A 19679-nucleotide genomic window follows, 5' to 3' on the forward strand; every position below is an offset into this window, starting at 1 on the left:
ACTTTATAGTTTTGAATTTTACATTTAGGTATTTGATCCATTTTGAGTTCGTTTTTGAGTATGGTGTGAGGTATGGATCTTGTTTCATTTTTCTGCAAATGGATATCCAATTTTGCCAGCACCATTTGTTAAAGAGGCTATCTCCCCTCTATTTAATGGAGTTTGGCCCTTTGTCAAAGATCTGCTGTCCACAGATGGATGGATGTATTTCTGGATTCTCCATACTGTTCGAGTGGTCTATCCATTTATCATAGTACCAATACCATGTTGTTTTGACTACTGTACCTGTATAATAGGTTTTGAGATTGAGGTGTGTGAGACCTCCTACTTTTTCTTCTTCAGCAGTGCTTTGCTTATCTGAGGTCTCTTTCCTTTCCATATAAAGTTGTAATCGTTTTCTCTGTGTCCTTAAACAATGTTGATAGAATCTGGGTTGGGACTGCATCGAATGTATAGATTGTTTTGGGTTGTTGTTGTTGTTGTTGTTATGTGTCGTCAAGTCAGCCCCAACTCATAGTGACCCCTCCCTGGGTTTCTGAGGCAGTATCACTATGGAAGTAGATTGTCCAACCTTCCTTCTGAGGTGTGGCTGGTGGGTTTAAACTGCCAGCCTTCTAGTTACCAGTCAAGTGCCTTAGGCACTATGCTACCAGGGCTCCCTTGCTTTGGGTAGTATTGATATTTTCACAACGTTCAATTTTCCTATCCATAAACATAGTATATTCTTCCATTTATGTAGGTCTCTTACAATTTCTTATAGTACTGTTTTGTAGTTTCTTTTTTTTTTTTAAATAGGTCTTTAGTGTCCCTGGTAAGATTTATTACTAAGTATTTTACCTTCTTGGTAGCCATTGTAAATGGTATTGATATCCTTATTTCCTTTTCAGACATTGCTTTGTTGATGTGGAGGAATCCAACTGATTTTTGTATGTTGATCTTGTATCTTGTCACTTTGCTGAATCTTTCTATTAGTTCCAGTAGTTTTCTTGCTGAGTCTCTCGGATTTTCTATGTATAAGATCATGTCATCTGCAAATAGAGATAGTTTTACTTTTTCTTTGCCAATTTGGATGCCTTTTATTTTTCTTTCTTATCTTATTGCCCTGGCTAGGACCTCCAATACAATGTTAAATAGAAGTAGTAGAATAGAGGGCATCCTTCTTTCATTCCTGTTTGCAAGGGGAATGGTTTTAGTCTTTGGTTGGCATTGGTTTTGCATGTTGTTGTTGTTGTTAAGTGCCATCAAGTTGTCTCCGACTCCTAGCAACCCCACGCACAGCAAAATGAAACACCACCTGGCCTTGAGCCAGCTCCACAATTCTTGCTACACTTGAGCCCACTGCTGCTGCCCCTATGGCAATCCACCTCGTTGAGAGCCTTCCCCTCTTTCGTCAACCCTCCATCTTACCATTCTTCTCCAGGGAATGGTCCCTTCTGACATGACCAAAGTATGTGAGACGAAGTCTGGCCATTCTCGCTTCCAAGAAGCATTCTGGCTGCACTTCCTTCAGGACAGACCTGTTAGTTCTTTTAGCAGTCCACGGTACTTTCAGCATTCTTCGCCAGCACCACAACTCAAAAGCATCAACTCTTCTTCAATCTTCCTTATTCATTATCCAGCTCTCACATGCATATGAGGCAATTGAAAATACCATGGCTTGTGTCAGACGCACCTTAGTCCTCAAGGAGACATCTTTGCTCTTCAGCACTTGAAAGAAGTCCTTTGCAGGGAATTTGCCCAGTGCCATACATCATCTGATGTTCTGACTGCTGCTTCTATTGGTGTTGATTGTAGAACCAAGCAATGCAAAATCTTTGACAACCTCAATCTTTTCTCCATTTATCGTGATGCTGCTTATAGGTCCAGTTGTGAGGAGTTTTGTTTTCTTTATACTGAGGTATAATCCATACTGCAGACTGTATTCTTCAATCTTCATCAGTAAGTGGTTCAAGTCATCCTCACTTTCAGCAAGCCAAGTTGTGTCGTCAGCGTATTGCAGGTTGTTAATGATTCATTTTGCATGTATGTCCTTTATTCTACTGAGGATGGCTTTGGGATTTCTTTGGCATCATTCATCATTCTTTGGCATTCATCCCCGTGACTTCAGAAACAACCAGTCCACTCTGTCCATCTTGTGATTTAGCTGACATGGAAATCAGCCATTGGAAACCCTGTGGAGCTCAGCTCTGCTCCGCCACACGCTGGGGCACCACCATGAGTTGGAACTGACTTGAGGGCACCTGGTTTACTGGTTAGCTGGCACAGGGTACCCGTGACTAGGCTCTTACCATGTTAGGGAGTAGTATGCATTGAGAATTCTTGTCGTCTGCCCTGAATTACTCTTCCTGGAACACAGGACACCTGCACATCACTGAGCCCAAACTCCTTTCTGGTGGTTCCTCTTGCCACGGCTCCCAAGTGGACAGTGGCCTGGTTCCTCTTTGATTCTACATAGAACCTTTTCCTACAGCTCCACCAGCAGAAGATGCATGATTCATACTTAGGATGCACACATACACTCGAGTCAGGTGGGCTGAGATGGCATGATTATCAAAGTGCACTCATTGCCGGAAAAGACGTTCAAAGCACTCCTGGCTTTGCACTATCTCCACTGACCTTGAAGAATTTTGTCAGGCTAAAACCTGGTGATTAAAGCACTGATGCTATCCAAAAGGTTGGCAGTTTGAACCAGCTGTTCCTTGGTAGAAAGATGTGGCAGTCTGTGACCATAAAGATTACAGCCTAGGAAACCCTAGGGGGAAGTTTTTCTCTGTCCTTTCTGGTCACTCTAAGTTGGCATTGACTCATCAGCAGTGAGTTTGGTTTGGGTTAGGAATTTGGATAAACTTATAACGTCTTCTCTGTGACATTCTGGAAGCTTCCTTTACTCAGAGAAGCAATAAAATCAGAAGAAAGCTACCACTTTGCTCAATGGCAATAAATGAGCAGGAAACCAGGTTATTGTTAGCTCCACCTAATGGGCAAACCTCCGGTTTCTCAAACTGCAGTGTTCTGGACAATTCTCAAGTGGGCAAAAATGTAGGCAGAACTTGTGAAGAAGTAGGCCCTTCCTCCAGTTCATGACTTGATCCAGTCCAGAGTCAATGGGGGCTTTGCCTCCCTGTTTTTCCATTCAGTTTAATGACAGTTGTGTTAAAAATGCCCCAAATACACTAGCAGCCGGAGCCTCATGAAAAACAGCTGATCTCTTGCAGAAGCTGTAACAACCCTTCCATTATAGGGTGGACAGGGTGGAGGTGGGCACAGTGGTGGGGTTCTAGTCTTCCTGCTTTTGCTACATCAAGTGGGGATAAGGATGAGGTAGCTGTCCCTAACATGATCAGCACATGAATGCTTCTCTACAATGTCCTTAGTCACTGGTTATTGAACTTGGCTTCAATGATACCTGATTGGTAGGATCCTCATAACATCTGAGACAAGGGTCACATGCAGCTAGCAAGCCTTTGAAATGTGGCTTGTGTGACCTGAACTATGCCAAAATGTAGAATACACATGGGATTTTGAAGAGGTAGGATGAAGATTGTAAAATGTCTCATTCATATTTGTCACATGATTGATATGGTGAACTGATGTTTTGAATTGGGCTAAATAAACATGCTGTTAAAATTAATTTCATCTATTTTGTTTGTGTTTTACTTTCTTTCTGTGGCTACTAGAAATTTTTTAATCTCCTATGTGGCTTGCCTTATATTTCTACTGGACAGCATGACCGGACAGCGCGATTGGACAGCACGACCAGACGTGCTCTTCATGTCAAGACTGACCTTTTCTAACCTCTCCTCGATTTTGCCTTCTGGGGAAATAAACAAAATTCTTCCTTGTGACAGCCCATCCAATATCTGAAGACACCGCTGTTTTGGTTCCCTAGTGCTGATCTAGCAGAAGATACCACCAATGGGATGGCTGTAACAAACAGGAGTTTATTTGCTTACAGTTTTGGAGGCTTTAAGTCCAAGTTCAAAGTGCCAGGCTCTAGGGGTTGGGTGAAAGCCTCTTAATCTTGGGGTTCAGCTCTGCCTCCTGCTCCCGGCCCACTGAAGCTAGAGGCTTTTCTTCATGTAGACAACTGCTGGCTGCTAAGACTGACAAACCCAAGGTTGACAAGTAAAAAGGCACAGTCCCAATGTTACCAAACCACATAGCAGGCCATTAACCATTGAAAGTCCCAAGGTCAGCAGAGCATGGCAGGCTACTGAACAACTACACGGCTACGTGCAGGGTCCAAGCGTGCCATAAGCTAAAGACTATCCCCAAAGTTGCTCCTTACATATGGGAAGCAGACCACAGCCCTAAGGCAGCTACTCAGCTGCCTGTGGTAGATCCCACCATGGAGCTGATTGCCCATCTCATCATGGGGAATAACTGCCACCAGCTGCCCAGCCACTCATCCAGGCCCAGCCAAGGTGACCCCCAACCTTAACTCTCACACCCTCCCTGCCCATCTTTGCTTCTTTGTTCTCAGCAGCCTCTCTGCCTCTAAAACGTACCTTCCGAGGCATGTGTTAATGATTATTCATGTCAAACTCAGACAAAGACAAAATGGCCATTGCCATCTTGCAGTACCATCTCTCAACAAGCCTAGTGGACTGTCACTGGGCGCTCTCAGGAAACGCTGACGTTGACCTCATGTGCCTGTGAAATACCGGTCCCTTACTGGTTGTGGGTTGTTATTCAAAGCTGAATGTGTAGGAACTATAGAGAGAGTAGTGTTCTCATACCTGGAGATGAAAAGCACAAATTCTTCCAAGAGGTCACAGGGAGTTATGGGAAGGGAGTTGTTTTTTATGGACTTTTTATGGGTTATGCTTTGAACTAGCAGTGCTGTCCTCTAGCTGTTGAGGACACAACTCTGTATCAGGTATTGGTTTCATGCTATTCCACTTCCTGGAGGAAAGTGTCCCAGCCCATCACTGTTGTCCCCAAGCTGGCACCACAGCTGAGCCTTTAACAGGCCAGTCATTAGGGGATGCATTCTTCTGAGTAATGAAATATGTGGTGAAATCGAAGGATCCAATGGCCACACATCCACTATGATACCTTCTTGTTCCTGAGATGGGTCCCTTGGACATGGCCAACAGATCAATAGTTGGTGTTCTTGGAAGCTGGTGCCAGAAGCAGCGTGGTGGAAGAGGTGGGTGGCAGAGCTGTATGTGTAGACCGGTGTCCCTTCTAGTGAGGACGCAGCACTGCTTCTCCAGGGTGCAAGGGACCCACATGAACGACTTGTATCAGGTATGACCTGACTGTCTGCAGGGGTAGTGTCACACTGAGGGCGTAGCCTCATTCTCTATGGATACTGGGTCAGCCACTGAACACTGGAAACAGTGAGATGAGCCGTGGAGATAAGACGCCCTCCCTGCCACCATGGCTACTCCATCTGTGGCCCATGGGGCCAGCCCTCGGGGACTTAAGAGAGCCTGGCTAACATCCAAGCCAAGGCCTCCTGTCCAGCTGATGTGCTAACTGAGGTCTTCCTCTATGGAGGGTGCCCTCTAATGGGCATTCACATGAAATGCACAGAGATACACATTCTGTGTGCTCACTCCCTTTAAGTCCATCCCTGTATCTCTTTCCCAGACTTGTCTCCAATTTTCTAACCTTGCTTCTTTCAGTTTTCTGACCAACCAGCCAAGCCTTTCACACTGCAGCCTACTTCACCCTCAATTCCAAGTAAAAACCTGGAAATTTGCCCAGTGAGCACTCTGTGATGTCCTCTATGGCTGCCACTGAGCCCCGTCCCCAGCTGTCCTCTGTGGCCACCAGGTACCCCGTCCACCCAACAATGTCCACTGTGGCCGCTGCCAAGTGGGTATGAGATCGGGCGGCAGTGAGTTTATCACTCACGCCAGCTCAAGCTGCCCCATCTGTGAGCCAGGCCTGCCCATCCGCTGGTGAGACCTCTTGCCTGCAGCTCTAGGTGTGAGTGGAGGGAGAGAGTCACTGAAGTCAGCTTCACCTGTTCATGCAATTGACTCGAACCCCTTGGACCTGCTGGAACCTTATCAAACACAGGATCCTCATTGAGCAACGGGTCAAAGCTGCACTCCCATGTCTGTCACCTGACCACACCCAGCTGCAGCCACCCATCCCAACCAAACCTGCTGTCATCCAGTCGATTCCGACTCACAGCAACCCCCACAGGCCATAAATCTTTAGGGAGGCAGACTGCCTCGCCTTGCTCCCGGAGCAGCTGCTGGGCCCGAACTGCAGACCTTCTGGTGAACAGCCCAAGGCGTGAACCGCAGCCCCACCAGAGCTCCCTCTAGCCCGTTCACAGGGAATCTAATTTCCGTCGTGTCTCTCTTTACCATCACGACGCAAGTGGATTGCCCTATCCTCCTCGGAAGGAACACTGGGCCATCTACTTCCCCAGTGACAGACCGCCTCGGAAACCCAAGGAGGGGTCGCCGAGCCGGAGGCGAGTCCACAGCAGTGAGTTTGGTTTCTTCGGTTTCTCTTGACCAGGACCATGCAGGTGTGGTCTTCTTTGTGTGTTCTCTGCAGGGTTCACTGAGCTTTCGCATCTGTGGCTTAGTTTCTTTAATTCATGAAGTACCCATTTGTCTACTCTGCTCCCTCCTCCACGGACTCCAGCTCCGCACAGTCCTTCCTGGTGTTCCTTCACACCTTCCTGCGTGCCCCCCCCGTTTTCTCCCTGCCACTCATTGCGTCACTGCTTCTTATACGGCTTCTCTCTGGTCTGTGCTCGGAGCACCCACCTCACACTCACCAGACACCACGAGGAAACCCAGCTGCTGCTCAAGGGCTCTGGACTTAATCTTTGGCACCCTGCTCCAAGCGAAAGGAGGCCTGGGGGTGCATTGGTTAGGCACTCAGCTGCGAAGTGAAAGGTTAGCAGTTCAAACCCATCCAGAGTCTCCAAGATCTGGTGACCTGCTCCTACAAAGATTTACAGCCTAGGACACCCTGTGGGAGCAGTTCCACCTGCCACATGGGGTCCCTACGGCTTGGATCGACCCCATGGCACACACACACCAGAGCCCCACGGCACACACACACCAGAGCCCCACGGCACACACACACCAGAGCCCCACGGCACACACACACCAGAGCCCCATGGCACACACACACCAGAGCCCCATGGCACACACACACCAGAGCCCAAGCAAACAAGCAGCAGCTCTGATGGCACAGTGGGTAAGGCACGTGGCTGCCAGCCAGCTCAGCGTCCAAACCCACCAGCTGCTCTGTGGACGGAAGACGAGGCAATCCACTTCCGTAAAGACTGACAGCCTTCGAAACCCAACAGGGGTCACTGAGTCAGTATCGACTCCATGACAGCAAGTTAGGTTTTGGTTTTTGGCGGCGCAATGGTTAAGCGCCTGGCTTCTAACCCAAAGGTTACTGGTTCAAACCCACCCAGCGGCCCTGCAGCAGCAAACATCTGGTGGTCTGCTCCTGTAAGGAGTTCACACGGGGTTGTGTAAGTGGGAAATCAACCACATGGCATCTAATGACAGCCGAGCAAATGACACACTCACCAGATGTCTGGAGTCAACAGCTGTGCCGCGGCCTCGGGCATCTCCACTCGGATCCCTCAGCGGCACTAAAGTGCCCAACGCCTGCAGGGTGCGGGGCCTCCCAGCCAAGCCTGGATTCTGAGCCCGGCAGAAACTAATGCCCAGATAGATGCAGCCCCTGGGCTTAACTATCAGTTCTTCTAGCCCCTACGCTTCCGGGGCTGTGGATGCTCTCCAACGCCTTCATCCACACTGTCTTCTGCAGCTCTTGGCACAATCGTAACTCTGCCTCCAATGACTGGAACCCAGTGGCGGAGATCTGACCCCTACTTCCCTACGTTATTTTTCAAAGAGTCACACAGATGTCCTATTAAGTTCCCCACATGTGGGAAATACCACATGTGGCTGATAGCTTACTGAGGTGTGTAACTTAATTCCCACACTTCATGTAAAGCCTTAATGACACCCACGTGCATTTCCTCACCGCAAGAAATCTTCAGGACCGGTGCGGCCTGCTTCCTGGGCCCTCAGCAAGCTGGCCTGTCCCCACTGTGGTCCCACCCTGTACACCTGGGCCCCCATCACACTGCCTGTCCCCGTTGTGAGGTCCATTCTGTATAGCTGGGTCCCCATCACACTGCACCCTGTACACCTGGGCCCCCCTCACACTGCCCTGTCACTGCTGTGAGGTACCACCCTGTATACCTGGGTCCCCCCTCACACTGTACCCTATATACCTGGGCACCCATCACACTGCCTGTCCCTGCTGTGTAGTGCTGCCCTGTATCTGTTGCCATGGAGTAGATTCCAACTCCTAGAGACCCTGCAGCACAGAGTAGAAATACAGGGCTTCCAAGACTGTCACCTTTATGCTAGCTAACAGCTACGTCTTTGTCCTGCAGAGTGGCCGGGGAGTTCAAACTGCCTTTCAGTTAGCATCTGGGCACGCCACACTGTGCCACCAGCGCTCCTTACTAGCCTGACTCGTGTTTACTCCACCAGAGTGCTTTAGTAACTACGTGGGCTGGTGCTAACCTGCCATTGCAACAAAGGCCCGTCATACAATGTGTATTCATCCTGAGAGTTCAAACATACTCAAAATGAATAAACACATAAATCACACAATTATCACTACATAGGTCATTTCCATTTAATGAGGAAATTCATATTTTAACACACAGACAAACTAGAATGTGTCCACAAAAAGAAGATCAAGTCTGAAATGTCCAGAAACTAATTAGATGAAACGTTGCAGATTCAATACAGTATTTATTGAACAAGTGCAGAAAGAATGAGCTTGGGTGGCTGAGCCTGGAGACAATGAACAGGGTCCGAGCAGCTGTCACACGAGAACAGGACTTGTCTAGGATTTCTCCAAAAGGCGGAAGTGGAAGCCAGGGACAAACAGGAGCAACATGCGGGCTGCAGCTGGTGGCGCGGAGGTGGTGTCATAGCACCACCCCCGGCCTTCCTCTTCTGAAAGGAGATGTCACCGCCTGACACTTCCCAGGAGCGTCGTTAGGAAGCCTCTGTGCCACGGCAAACCCCCCGCCAGGGCGCCCACAGCACCCGGGCGCGAGAACCCCGGAGGCAGCCTGGGGTGCGGGGGAGGTTTCTGCTCCTCAGCTAGGTTCAGAAGGTGACATCACTGATCCTCAGGAAAAGCAGGGACTTTCTCCGAAGAGGGCAAGTCAGAACCCCCAGCACTCTGGCTTCTGCCTCCTGTGGACGGCCCTTCTCAAGGCCCACGTGAACCAGCCTGTCACTGGCCAGTGGCCCCAACAGGACTGCCGTGTACTGAACGGGTCTGACAGTGGACAGGCGCCGCTCCGTGGGAAGCAGCCCAGCCACGGCTGACCGGTCACGAGGAAACACAAACCAGCCCCGTGATACTGACGGGCTCCGTACAGACGCTCCACAGCACAAACAAGCTTCCACGGCGACAGAGCATGATGCTCAAGGACAACGAATACAGACTTTACATTATATGTGCACTGTACCCCTCAGTAAGGGTGCTGGGGTGCTCAACCCAGCCACAGCATGGAATTCAGACATCTTACATTTCTGTTTGTCGGCATACAAGACGCTGGAGTCGGATCTTGAACTTGGGGGCAGGGGGTGGTGACTCAGTTTTCCAGGAAAGCCACATAGTCGGTCAGCCTGGCTAACTGCTGTTCGTTGGGGATGGGTGGGACGGGGGCAGGCTCTGCAGCAAAGAGAGACAGGCACGTGAGGCACACGCCGGCTAACCGAGCTGGGAGCCTGCCACCCACCCCGGACCTTCAACGTGCAGAAGCAGGACACTTCCTCAGACGGCTCTGACGTTAGACATTTCAGGCCTCTGAGAAGGCCTTGCAAATTTTGGAGGAAAAAAAAACAGCCAAGAAGTCCCCTCTCTGATGAGCACCAACAGGAGCAAAGGCGTCCCTGGCTTTGTTATCTCTGAACTATTCCACGTGAAGGTTAAAAACACTTGTAACTATTTTCCCACACCAAATGGCTGGGAAGAGGCGGCTCTAGCAGTCCTCAGGGAAGCCCGTACCCACACACCCTCACACCCCTCACGCTGGATTCAACACACACTTATTGAGGCCTACGCACACCAGGCACTACGGAAGGGTGGGGTGGGGGAGAGTGGCCAGGAAACAAAACACTGAGCTGACATGCCCTGGCCTGTGACTGCTGGTCAGCTGGGGTTCCGGCTGACCACAGCAGGACCCCTGCCCTCAGCGAGTTTACCACCTGGCCTTTAAGTGACCACTGGCCAGCCTGGAGAGCCTGCTGAACACGACAGGCTATCCCAGGGTCTGTGACACAGTCACAGAGAAGGCTCTTCAGGGTGGGAGGCGGGGGGACCACCTCCTTGAGATGCGCTATACGGGGAACCCACACTCCCACTCTTACAGAATTGCAGCTCTTTGTTTACAAAGTGAGCACTAAGAAAAACTCAATACCCGTTATAAAAAACAAACACAGGATGATGAACCACACTTATAAGGAGTGTGTAAGAACACATACATACCTGACAGGGGGATGAACCTGTTAAAGGAGGCCTCCAGGACTCCTGCAAGGAAATCAACAGGGTTACCATCTGCGTCAGAGAGAAGGCCCTGCCTAGGCCTCTTCCCACAACATGTCCTTCTGTCCCATGCTGTCTGTGTCGATGGCCCTTTTCTTTCTCAGAAGGGGCAACGGGCCCTGATTTATGAGTCGTGTCTCACTGTCTAGACTTTGAGACAGATCTGAGCACACCAGATTTGGGTAAACATCACGGGCCTTTCCACAAGGCTTGAAACAACAGGGATTTGGAGCAGGTGGAAAAAAAAGGCGGGTGGAAGTAGATGTGTGGGGCTACATGGAAGCCAGCACTCAGCTGGCAGAAAAGGGGCTCCTGGAAAACAGGCAGAACATCCATGAGATGCAGGAATGAGCCCAGCTCATTGGGACACAGAGGAGACGTGTCCATCTGAATAAGCCTGAGGGCAGGGAATTCAGACAGAGACAAGCACAGGTCGCACAGTCTAAGACAGGGGAAGGAAGGCCAGAGCTTAAAGCCAACAATCCATCCCTGAAGGTTTTGTTCAGCAGGGTCTACATGACTCAGGTACAAGGAAGAAAAAGGAAGTATGTGAGGACAAGAGAAAGTGAGAACAGACACAGAGGAGCAGTCAGAAATGGCACGCACACAGGACAAATGATCACTGAGCACCAGGTCCGTGTGATCAGGACCACGGACCACTGACACAGAATACCACATCAACAAGAAACACATTTTCACCAGTCCAGATGAAAACAGGCCTTTCAGGATCCTTCCTGGCCTCAGAGCCATGGCTCCCTCTCTCAGTGACAGTCACTTCCGCTGGGTCACAGCAGACTCTGCAGATGACTCGACCCAGTGCCCTCTTACTAGCGTGCATGGCTACACATGTGGGAGAAGAGCACCACTTACCTGGCTTTTTGGGCATAACCATCCTTGTTGTGGAGTCAGCTTGCCATCCTTGCTCTAATATGCCTGAAAACGGATTTAACACAGACATGTGTAAAGAATCATACCCCCGTTTTCATGAAGCTGATGCACAATCCAGCGATGCCGTTACTGGTGTGACAGACGTGTCATTTCTGGAGTAAGCTGCTGCAGGTTACTAATAAGACAGACTACAAAGGCAGCATTCTCAACCACACTGGTTTCCAGGTATTTCTGAAACACGTGAGAGCCTGACTTCCCTCTGAGGCTGGGATAATCACTAACGGATGATTAGTTCCCTACACAGCATGGATTATTTAATCTCATCAATATCAACAACAGACCTGGGGAGACTTACATGGCACCTGTAACGATCATTCTATGAGGAAAAACAGAGGACAGTGATGACAAAGACGACATCTGATGTACACAATGTTTACAGAACTATCACAGAGACTCAGACAGGGTGGGGGTGGGGGCCGGGGAAAGCCAGGATTCAAAGCCAACAGCCAGTAAGACGAGGACAGACTCTGGGGTATACTCCACATTCAGTAATGAATTACAGGGCAATTTCAAGAGAAATGTGTGACAGTAATGGACAGTGTGACTGGGTCACCCTGTCCCGTGTGTCTGGAATTATCCTGGTCCTGGAAACGTCACAATAGGACATGGTGCCTGACAGAGCTCATGCTTTAGGTAGAGAACCAAATACTACAATCCCTGCAACACACGGTAGTGTGTGTTAGCCGGAGCGGACCGCACAGCAGCGGAGAGAGTGCAGTGGGCAGTGCCTAAGAAACAGGAATGCAGAAGCCTGTGTGTGAACCATGGTCAAGAGGGGGAGCAGGAAGCAACAGCAGCAGAAAACAGGCCAAAAATGGTGTGGGATGAGGCCGCCTGTGCCAAGGAGGGAGGGACGAGGATTTGGAACATGGGCAGTGAGGTAAATGAAGGGTTACTTTCTCAAACACAAACATTTACCTATCAGCGTGTCGTCAGGTGCGGGCCAGTCGGCTCTCACCCACAGCAACTCCATGTACGACAGAATGAAACACTGCCTGGCCCTGCACCAGCCTCACGATCTTTGCTATGACTGAGCCCATGGTTACAGCCAGTGTCAATTCATCTCATCTAGGGTCTTCCCCTTTGTTGCCAACCCTCTAATTTACCAAGCATGACATCCTTCTCCAGGGACTGGTCCCTTCTGACAACATGCCAAAGTAGGTGAGATGAAGTCTGGCCATTCTCGCTTCCAAGGCGCATTCTGGCTGCACTTCTTCCAGGACAGATTTGTTAGTTCTTTTGGAAATCCATGGTATTTTCAGTATACTTCACCACCACAACTTAAGGCATCAATTCTTCCTTAGTCTTCGTTATTCACTGTCCAGCTTTCACATGCATATGAGGCAAATGAAAATACCACGGCTTAGGTTAGGAGCACCTGTCTTCAAAGTGACATCTCTGCCTCCTAAGACTTTAGGAAGGTCTTTTGCAGCAGATGTGCCCAGTGCAAAACAACGTCTGATTTCCTAACTGCTGCTTCCACGGACGTTGGTTGTAGATTCAAGAAAAATGACATCTTTGACAACTTCAAGCTTTCCTCCATTCACTGTGATGTTGCTTATTCATCCAGTTTTGAGGATTTTTGTTTTATGTTGAGGTGCAATCCATGCTGCAGCCTGTACTTTTTTACCTTCATCAGTAAGTGCCTGAAGTCACCTTCATTTCCAGCAAGGAAGGCTGTGCTGTCTGCGTATTGCAGGTTGTTAATAAGTCTTCCTACAATCCTGATGCCACGTTATTCTTCATATAATCCAGTTTCTCGGATTATCTGCTCAACATACCGATTGACTAAGTATGGCAAAAACACAGTGACCCTTAATTTCCTTGTGAAAACTGCAGTGCAATGTGAGGTTGGATTTGGACTATGGCCACGTGCTCCCCTGCACCCCTCTTCCCTGCCTTCTTCAGGATCTCACCCCTCCCACCCCCAGACAACAGCCACTCCAATCTTTCTCTTCTGGGCTTCACCCTGGAGGGCTCGCCACCCCGACAGGATGTCTTGACCAAAGGTCTTAAAGATGACCGGAGAGCCAGGACAGCTGTTTAGGGGGTGTCTGAGGTTCCGTCGAGGACAGACCAAGAGTGGCCTATGCACCATGGGTCAAGTGAGACATACTTTCAATTTTGTAAAAATGGCAAAGCACTTACCTGCAAAGCTGTTACTGGAAAATGCCTTTAATCAGTGCCCATCTTTGGCAAAAAGTGCTTTAAAGTAAATGTGGCTCCAACATCTCTTTCTCACAACTCAGAAATCCAAAAAGCTCTATACACCCACCAAAAGCTTTTTTCACCTCTTCTGGTGGCAAAGCCTGGCTGTAACCACTGCAGACCACTTACAAACTTTGAGCATCCCACACACATGAACACACACGGGTTTTGCTGCAGGCATTAATGTGCCTGATGACAGGGTGCTTGCTGTCCAAGACCCCCTGAACCGCCAGCCTTCTGGTAGGAGTCAAATGCCTTAGGCATTATGCCACCAGAGCTCTACTGACTGAGAATTCACACTTCTAACTTCCACCTAAGAAGCCCAGGTGGCACAGTGGTTAAAGCATTTGGCTGCTAACCTAAAGGTCGACAGTTCAAACGCACCAGTCGCGCCCTGGGAGAACGACAAGGCAGTCTGATTCTGTGAAGTTTTGGATACACTGTGGGGCAGTTCTACCCTGTCCTATAGAGTTGCTGTAAGTCGGAACTGACTCGATGGCAATGCTTTGGTTTTGATTGATCTTCCATTTTCCTGTAAATGACAGGTAAGCCACTCTACCTTTCACAGCCTCTTCTACGGGCAACCCGACGAAGGCTGCGAAGTCGTCAGCGATGATAGAGGTGTAGGCCTGGGAAACCAGGGCAAAGGCCCGTCTCCTAGTCGCATCTGCAAGGGATGAAGGGAAACACTTCTAAAATATGTAATCACACTATTTTCCCTGCTTAATTTTTATGGACCAGCAAGACAAGCTCCCCCCAAAGATTTCTGCACTCATTGACACAGGTCTCTGTGCCTTGCATGCAGGCGCTCCAGTCCTGTTGACTAAACAAACACCACCCTTTCTTCACCTCTCAGACCACGCGTCTCTCAGAAGAAAACGGCAAGTCCAAAGACAGGAAAACGTGAAGACTCAGACCCTAAGAAAATCCCATTTAAATACATGTATGTATCTGGGGTGTAAACTTTTTAAAATTTCTCTAAGGAACTTAACACTTGAACTCATGTTGAACACACATCATGGAAGATACAAGCCTAGCTACTGATGAAAATCAAACTGAAACCTGTTGCTAAACACGCCTCCACAGGTTCACTCCCACATTCACTGACAAACACTGCAGTGAACGATGCAGAAAACCCCCGTCTGCGCAACCCGCGGCCTTGCCAGGGGGGCTCCAGGGCAGTACCCTCCTGGGAACTGCAGTGCCCACCTGGGTTCTGCTGGCAGAGCCTCACCCTTCCCTGGGAGGCCGGGGCAGTGAGGAGCAGCCTTTCTCCCTGCCCGCCCCGCGAAGCTCCCGGGTCACCAGAGTGGTGAGCACACAGAGCTGTCCCGAACTCGCTGCTCACAGGCTCCTCCAGAGGAAGGCCACAGGCAAGGCAAGAGAGACTACAGAGAGAAGGCGCAGTCAGGGGCTAACAAGGTAAAAAGAAGTCACTGCGTGAATTTTCAGAAGGTGGACCGACAGTGAACCAGGAAGACTGGCAGCCGATGGCGGGGCGGGGGGTGGGAAAGGGAAAGTGGGACAGGTTTCTCCCGTGGGACCAGTCCTCCCCTGCACCACCTCCCAGAGCGATCAGCAGCAGGACGGAACATCTACATTCGGAACTGATCAGTTACCAAATCCAGAAGCCAGGTGCAACACACACCAGGATGAGTTGCAAACTAAGTCCAAAGGCCAGGCCCTGCCTGCTTTCACACATGGGGTTTTCAAATCTCAGTCAACCCATAACTGAACTTGTTCAGGAGTACTGTAAGAGTCCATGGTCGTAGCAAAAATAAAACAAGTAAAGCTCTGCAGTCAAGGGTCATTTCAACCTAGAACTGAATGAAGACACCGGCCCCTAACTGCCAACACACGCTCAGGTAAGATGAACTGAAGGAGCACATGTACATCAAAATCCCAGCCCCGTCACCCATCTGAGGAAGCATGTGCACAGCCGCTCTGCCCGCCTGGCAGGGAGCATGCACCACCTCTCCCCTCACCACCTCTCCCCTCACCATGGCACCGTGGGAATGGGCCCGTCGAGCGAAGTTCAACCACAAGCACGGTACCTCGCAGAGCTTCCATGATGGGCTGCACCGTCTCCGACCACTGGTGAGCGCCGATGGTCGTGTAGATCCCAGGGAAGTCTCTCTGCCAGATCCTCTGTCCGACCGACCAAATCCCGCCCAGCTCAGAGTGTGCCTGCAACAAACCCACGGCCTCTGAGGGCCCTCACCGCAGGCTTACCAGCACTGCATCTTAAGCATGACACCAGAAGTGACAGCAAACTTGCTAGCGTATGGTTACAAACAGAAGTTAACATTTCTGTCAGGAAATAAGTAACTCTTCCAGCCCAATAACTGTCGAAAAGGGTTTTAAATACGGTGAGCAGGCACAGAAGTTTTATTTGCACTTTTGATATAAATTTTTACTATCATAGCAAATTTAGCCTTGAGAAAACAGTCCCAAAACACTGCAGTGTCAAGCCTGGGGATTAATTTTAACATTTTTTTTAAAAGTGTCTTATTTATATTTTACACACACACACAGAGGAGAAATATAGACAACACACAGACATGAAACATAAGTAAGCCACCTGGCTGTGTGTACATATAAAGTTCACGAGAAGAGGAAGTATGACTGATCCCGTGCCGAAGGCAGTGCCCGCTGCAGCCTCTGTAAGGGCTGAGCTGCTGCTGCCACAGTAACCAGATGGTTTCTCCTTATTTATAGTGAGGAACAAGCCCATCTTAATAGGAGGCCTCGGAAGGACGACAGAGGGAAAAGGCAAAGACCTGCTGGTGAGCTCCAAGAACACACATACAGGCTGGAGGACTCTCGGTCACGTTCTGATGTTTGAAAAGTTCCCTTCACGTTTTTGTTAGACTCAGAAGATCACATGAAATTAACAATTTGCTTCACTGCACTTCGGAAGAGACTTTTAAGTGGTCGTTTGTTCTAACCTTCCAAGCAAATATGAAATCTAAAATCCTAACTGGCAAAACAGCCTCCTTGCTGCCTACCGGGCACCATCACTTCCTGTGACATATTAGTTTCAAATGAAGCACCAGTATAGAAAAGTGCCCTGGTGGCATAGTGGGTAAGATACCTGGCTGCTAACCAGGTCAGTGGTTCAACCCACCAGCAGCTCTGGGGGAAGAAGACGAGGCAATCTACTTGCATAAAGAATTACCGCCTTGGACATTTGAGTTGAACATGTACCTGAGGCAGATACACTCCTTGGAGAGAACAATCATGGGAGAAAGAAGGGCTGCTTATACACAAGGAGACAGCTCAGTGGGCAGGAGTGCGTGGAGGGATGAATACAGGGAAGAGGTAACTATGGGGAGGAAGTAGAGGGGAACTGTTGCATTGTGATAAATTGTGGTCAATGTCACGAGACAAAGTATATGTGAATTGCTGTATGGAAAGTAAATTTGCTCTGTAAATTTTTACCCAAATCACAATTAAGAAAAAAAATTACAGCCTTGGAAACCCAATGGGGGTCGCTATGGGTTGGAACCGACTCGATGGCAGTGGGTATAGAAAAATGCACCTGTCAGATCTAAAGTGCCCCAGTCGTCTCATTACCTGCACAGCGACTCTCATAAGAAATGTCTCCAGAAACCTGACCCATGGTAGCTAAGCATCGATTTCTGTACCATCCAAGGAAAGTTATGTTTTTGATTAGAGGAATTTGACCATGTATTCTTAAATACCAGTTCAAGAGCTATTTCAGTAAAGCACACAGAAAAGAAAACAGAAAATATACCAGGTTGCAGTTGACATACCCCCCAGACGCCTAAACAGTGTACGCCCTTATCACACCACAGTGGTAAACACGTTGAAAGGATACTTACAGACTTGATAGCAGGCGGTATTCTTTTCCAAAGGTATCTTGCATTATTCCTAATTTACACCCCCCAAAAAAATACATGATCAATGACAAAAACCAATCATCAAGTAATGTCTACATTTTTCAGAGTCTAATACAAATACAGGTAAGTATGAGCTAGAATACACGGTTGAGTAGAGTGTAATTTTATATGAGTGTGTCCAGGGGAAACAGAAGTGGTTTTCCAGGTAAAATTACAGGAAATAGTTTATCAAAAGGTAACATTTGGCCATTTCTAATCACTTTTTTTTTTTTAAATTAGAAATCCAGGTACTAAGTTATGGCAACTGTACACTAAACACACAAACTAAAATAGAACAATTGCCCAAATAACATATTCCAACATAAAAATAAACAAATCCCCACGCCACCAAGGTTCTGCCTTCCCTGACAATACGCCTGGTACACAGAGCCTTTCTCCTCCCCCTCCCCATGGCCCCACCTGCCTGTGGGCACAGAGCCTCCCAACCCCTAGACAGGCGTCTGAAAGATCTGAAACCTGAACAAAAGCAAACAGATGATGATGGAATTACAAAAAACAGAATTTACACAAAATATGTGCAATAAGAACTTCAGTATTTAGTTTTTTGAAAGGTATGAAAATAGAAAGATGTGGAAGAACTTAAAACAAAAATTGATCGGCAATTATCGACAGGCTGTCAGGCCATCGGGGACACTTCTTGTGTACAACTGTGATGTTGGATTGCTCAGTGAACAATGGACATGAAAAATTATAAAAATCAAACTCTCCAGGAATCTTGCACACTTTTGTGTAAACCCTTCACAGGTTTTTAAACAATTCTCTCTTTCAGTTTCTCTTGGACTATTGATTAAATGTGAAAGGAACTCAACAGAAAGTCATAAAGAAAAACGACAAGAGACATTTAGGTATGTAGCACACGGACTTGACTAACACCGTAGTTTCTCATAACCAAGTGGAGCTCTTCGGAAAGGCTACCTAGAACCGGTGTTAATTTGTAACTGACAGTAACTCAGGGCAGTCACAGTCCACTCATCTACTGGGTTACACGTCAATGTGAAGGAGATGCACAAGGTGTTACAAGGAAAGGCACAGCCCACTGTGGCCAGGACTCAGTGTGCTACTTCAGCGCAAAGGGTGATCCTGTGTAACTTTGGGGACACCGCTGCTGTTTGCTTTAGGTAGAAAGTACGTACATGTCATTATAGAGCAGATACAAAGCCAGAAGCTGACCGTACACTGGGGCCGTGGCAATTCCTCCAGGTGCCTAGAAAGCCAAAAATGAAAGAGCATCACCTCATGTAGTCTTATCTTTTACTAAAAAAAAAAATAGTATATTAAGTCCCCAGGTTAAGACCATCAGACAACTCATACTTAAGAACAGAATGCCATGAAAAGCCTACTGTATTAACAATTTGAGTTAAACACAAGGGTTTGTAATAAAGAATGCCCTCCTATTTTTGTGACACCCATGAAAACAGCGCACAGCTTCAGTGGTTCGTGGGCCTGAGGAGGAACACCGTCAGCCTTTTTAAACTGGATCACGTTGCCGTTAACACCATATTGAGTGTGTCATTTTGTATTTGGCATAAAGTTCCTCTTATTTATCCTTGTAATGACACTTCCAAAGCATAAATTTGACAAGTGCTGGTGATGCATTAAAGAAAAGGAAAACCACAAAAACTGAAAATAACAAAATGATTAAAAAGAAGTGAAATGCTGCTGGTCACTAGAATAGCACTTGGCTATAGCTGGCCAACAATCAGAACAACTTTAAAGGACAAAGTGAGAATAACAGAGCATGTGAAAGGCTCTGCCCTGGTGAAAACCACAGTTAGGGCTAAGCAATGCAGAGGTTAATTGTCATTATTTACTTGTCAGCGTCACATGCCCGTGAGCCTCACTGAAGTACAAGAGATGGCTCCGAGCCTCTTCCATGATCTCAAAGCTGCACATGCAGCAGGTGAAGGGGACAGAAGCCATTCAACCATTTCTAACTGAAGGCACATTTACATCACAATAAAGTGCAAGACGCAGCAATGGCCGATCCAAGTGCAGTGAGTGATTTTCCTGAACTGTTAT

At 48.2% G+C, this 19679-nt stretch overlaps 1 protein-coding gene across 1 annotated transcript in view; it reads right to left on the reverse strand.

Annotated features, from left to right (window-relative positions):
• Positions 1 to 9628: 9628 nt before the first annotated feature.
• Positions 9629 to 19679, reverse strand: part of COPS8 (COP9 signalosome subunit 8) — a 24430-nt gene continuing 14379 nt past the window's right edge. Inside the window, exons 2-8 of the mRNA XM_042781011.1 lie at positions 18794 to 18864; positions 17583 to 17631; positions 15792 to 15924; positions 14297 to 14404; positions 11452 to 11514; positions 10525 to 10566; positions 9629 to 9708 (exon numbers count right to left, since the gene is read on the reverse strand). Coding sequence (XP_042636945.1) covers positions 9629 to 9708; positions 10525 to 10566; positions 11452 to 11514; positions 14297 to 14404; positions 15792 to 15924; positions 17583 to 17631; positions 18794 to 18864 — 546 coding nt within the window. The remainder of the gene's footprint in view (positions 9709 to 10524; positions 10567 to 11451; positions 11515 to 14296; positions 14405 to 15791; positions 15925 to 17582; positions 17632 to 18793; positions 18865 to 19679) is intronic.

This window comes from Orycteropus afer, unplaced genomic scaffold (assembly GCF_000298275.1).
Source record: "Orycteropus afer afer isolate SDZICR_OR568_19922 unplaced genomic scaffold, OryAfe1.0 scaffold00006, whole genome shotgun sequence".
Classification (NCBI taxonomy): Eukaryota; Metazoa; Chordata; class Mammalia; order Tubulidentata; family Orycteropodidae; genus Orycteropus; species Orycteropus afer.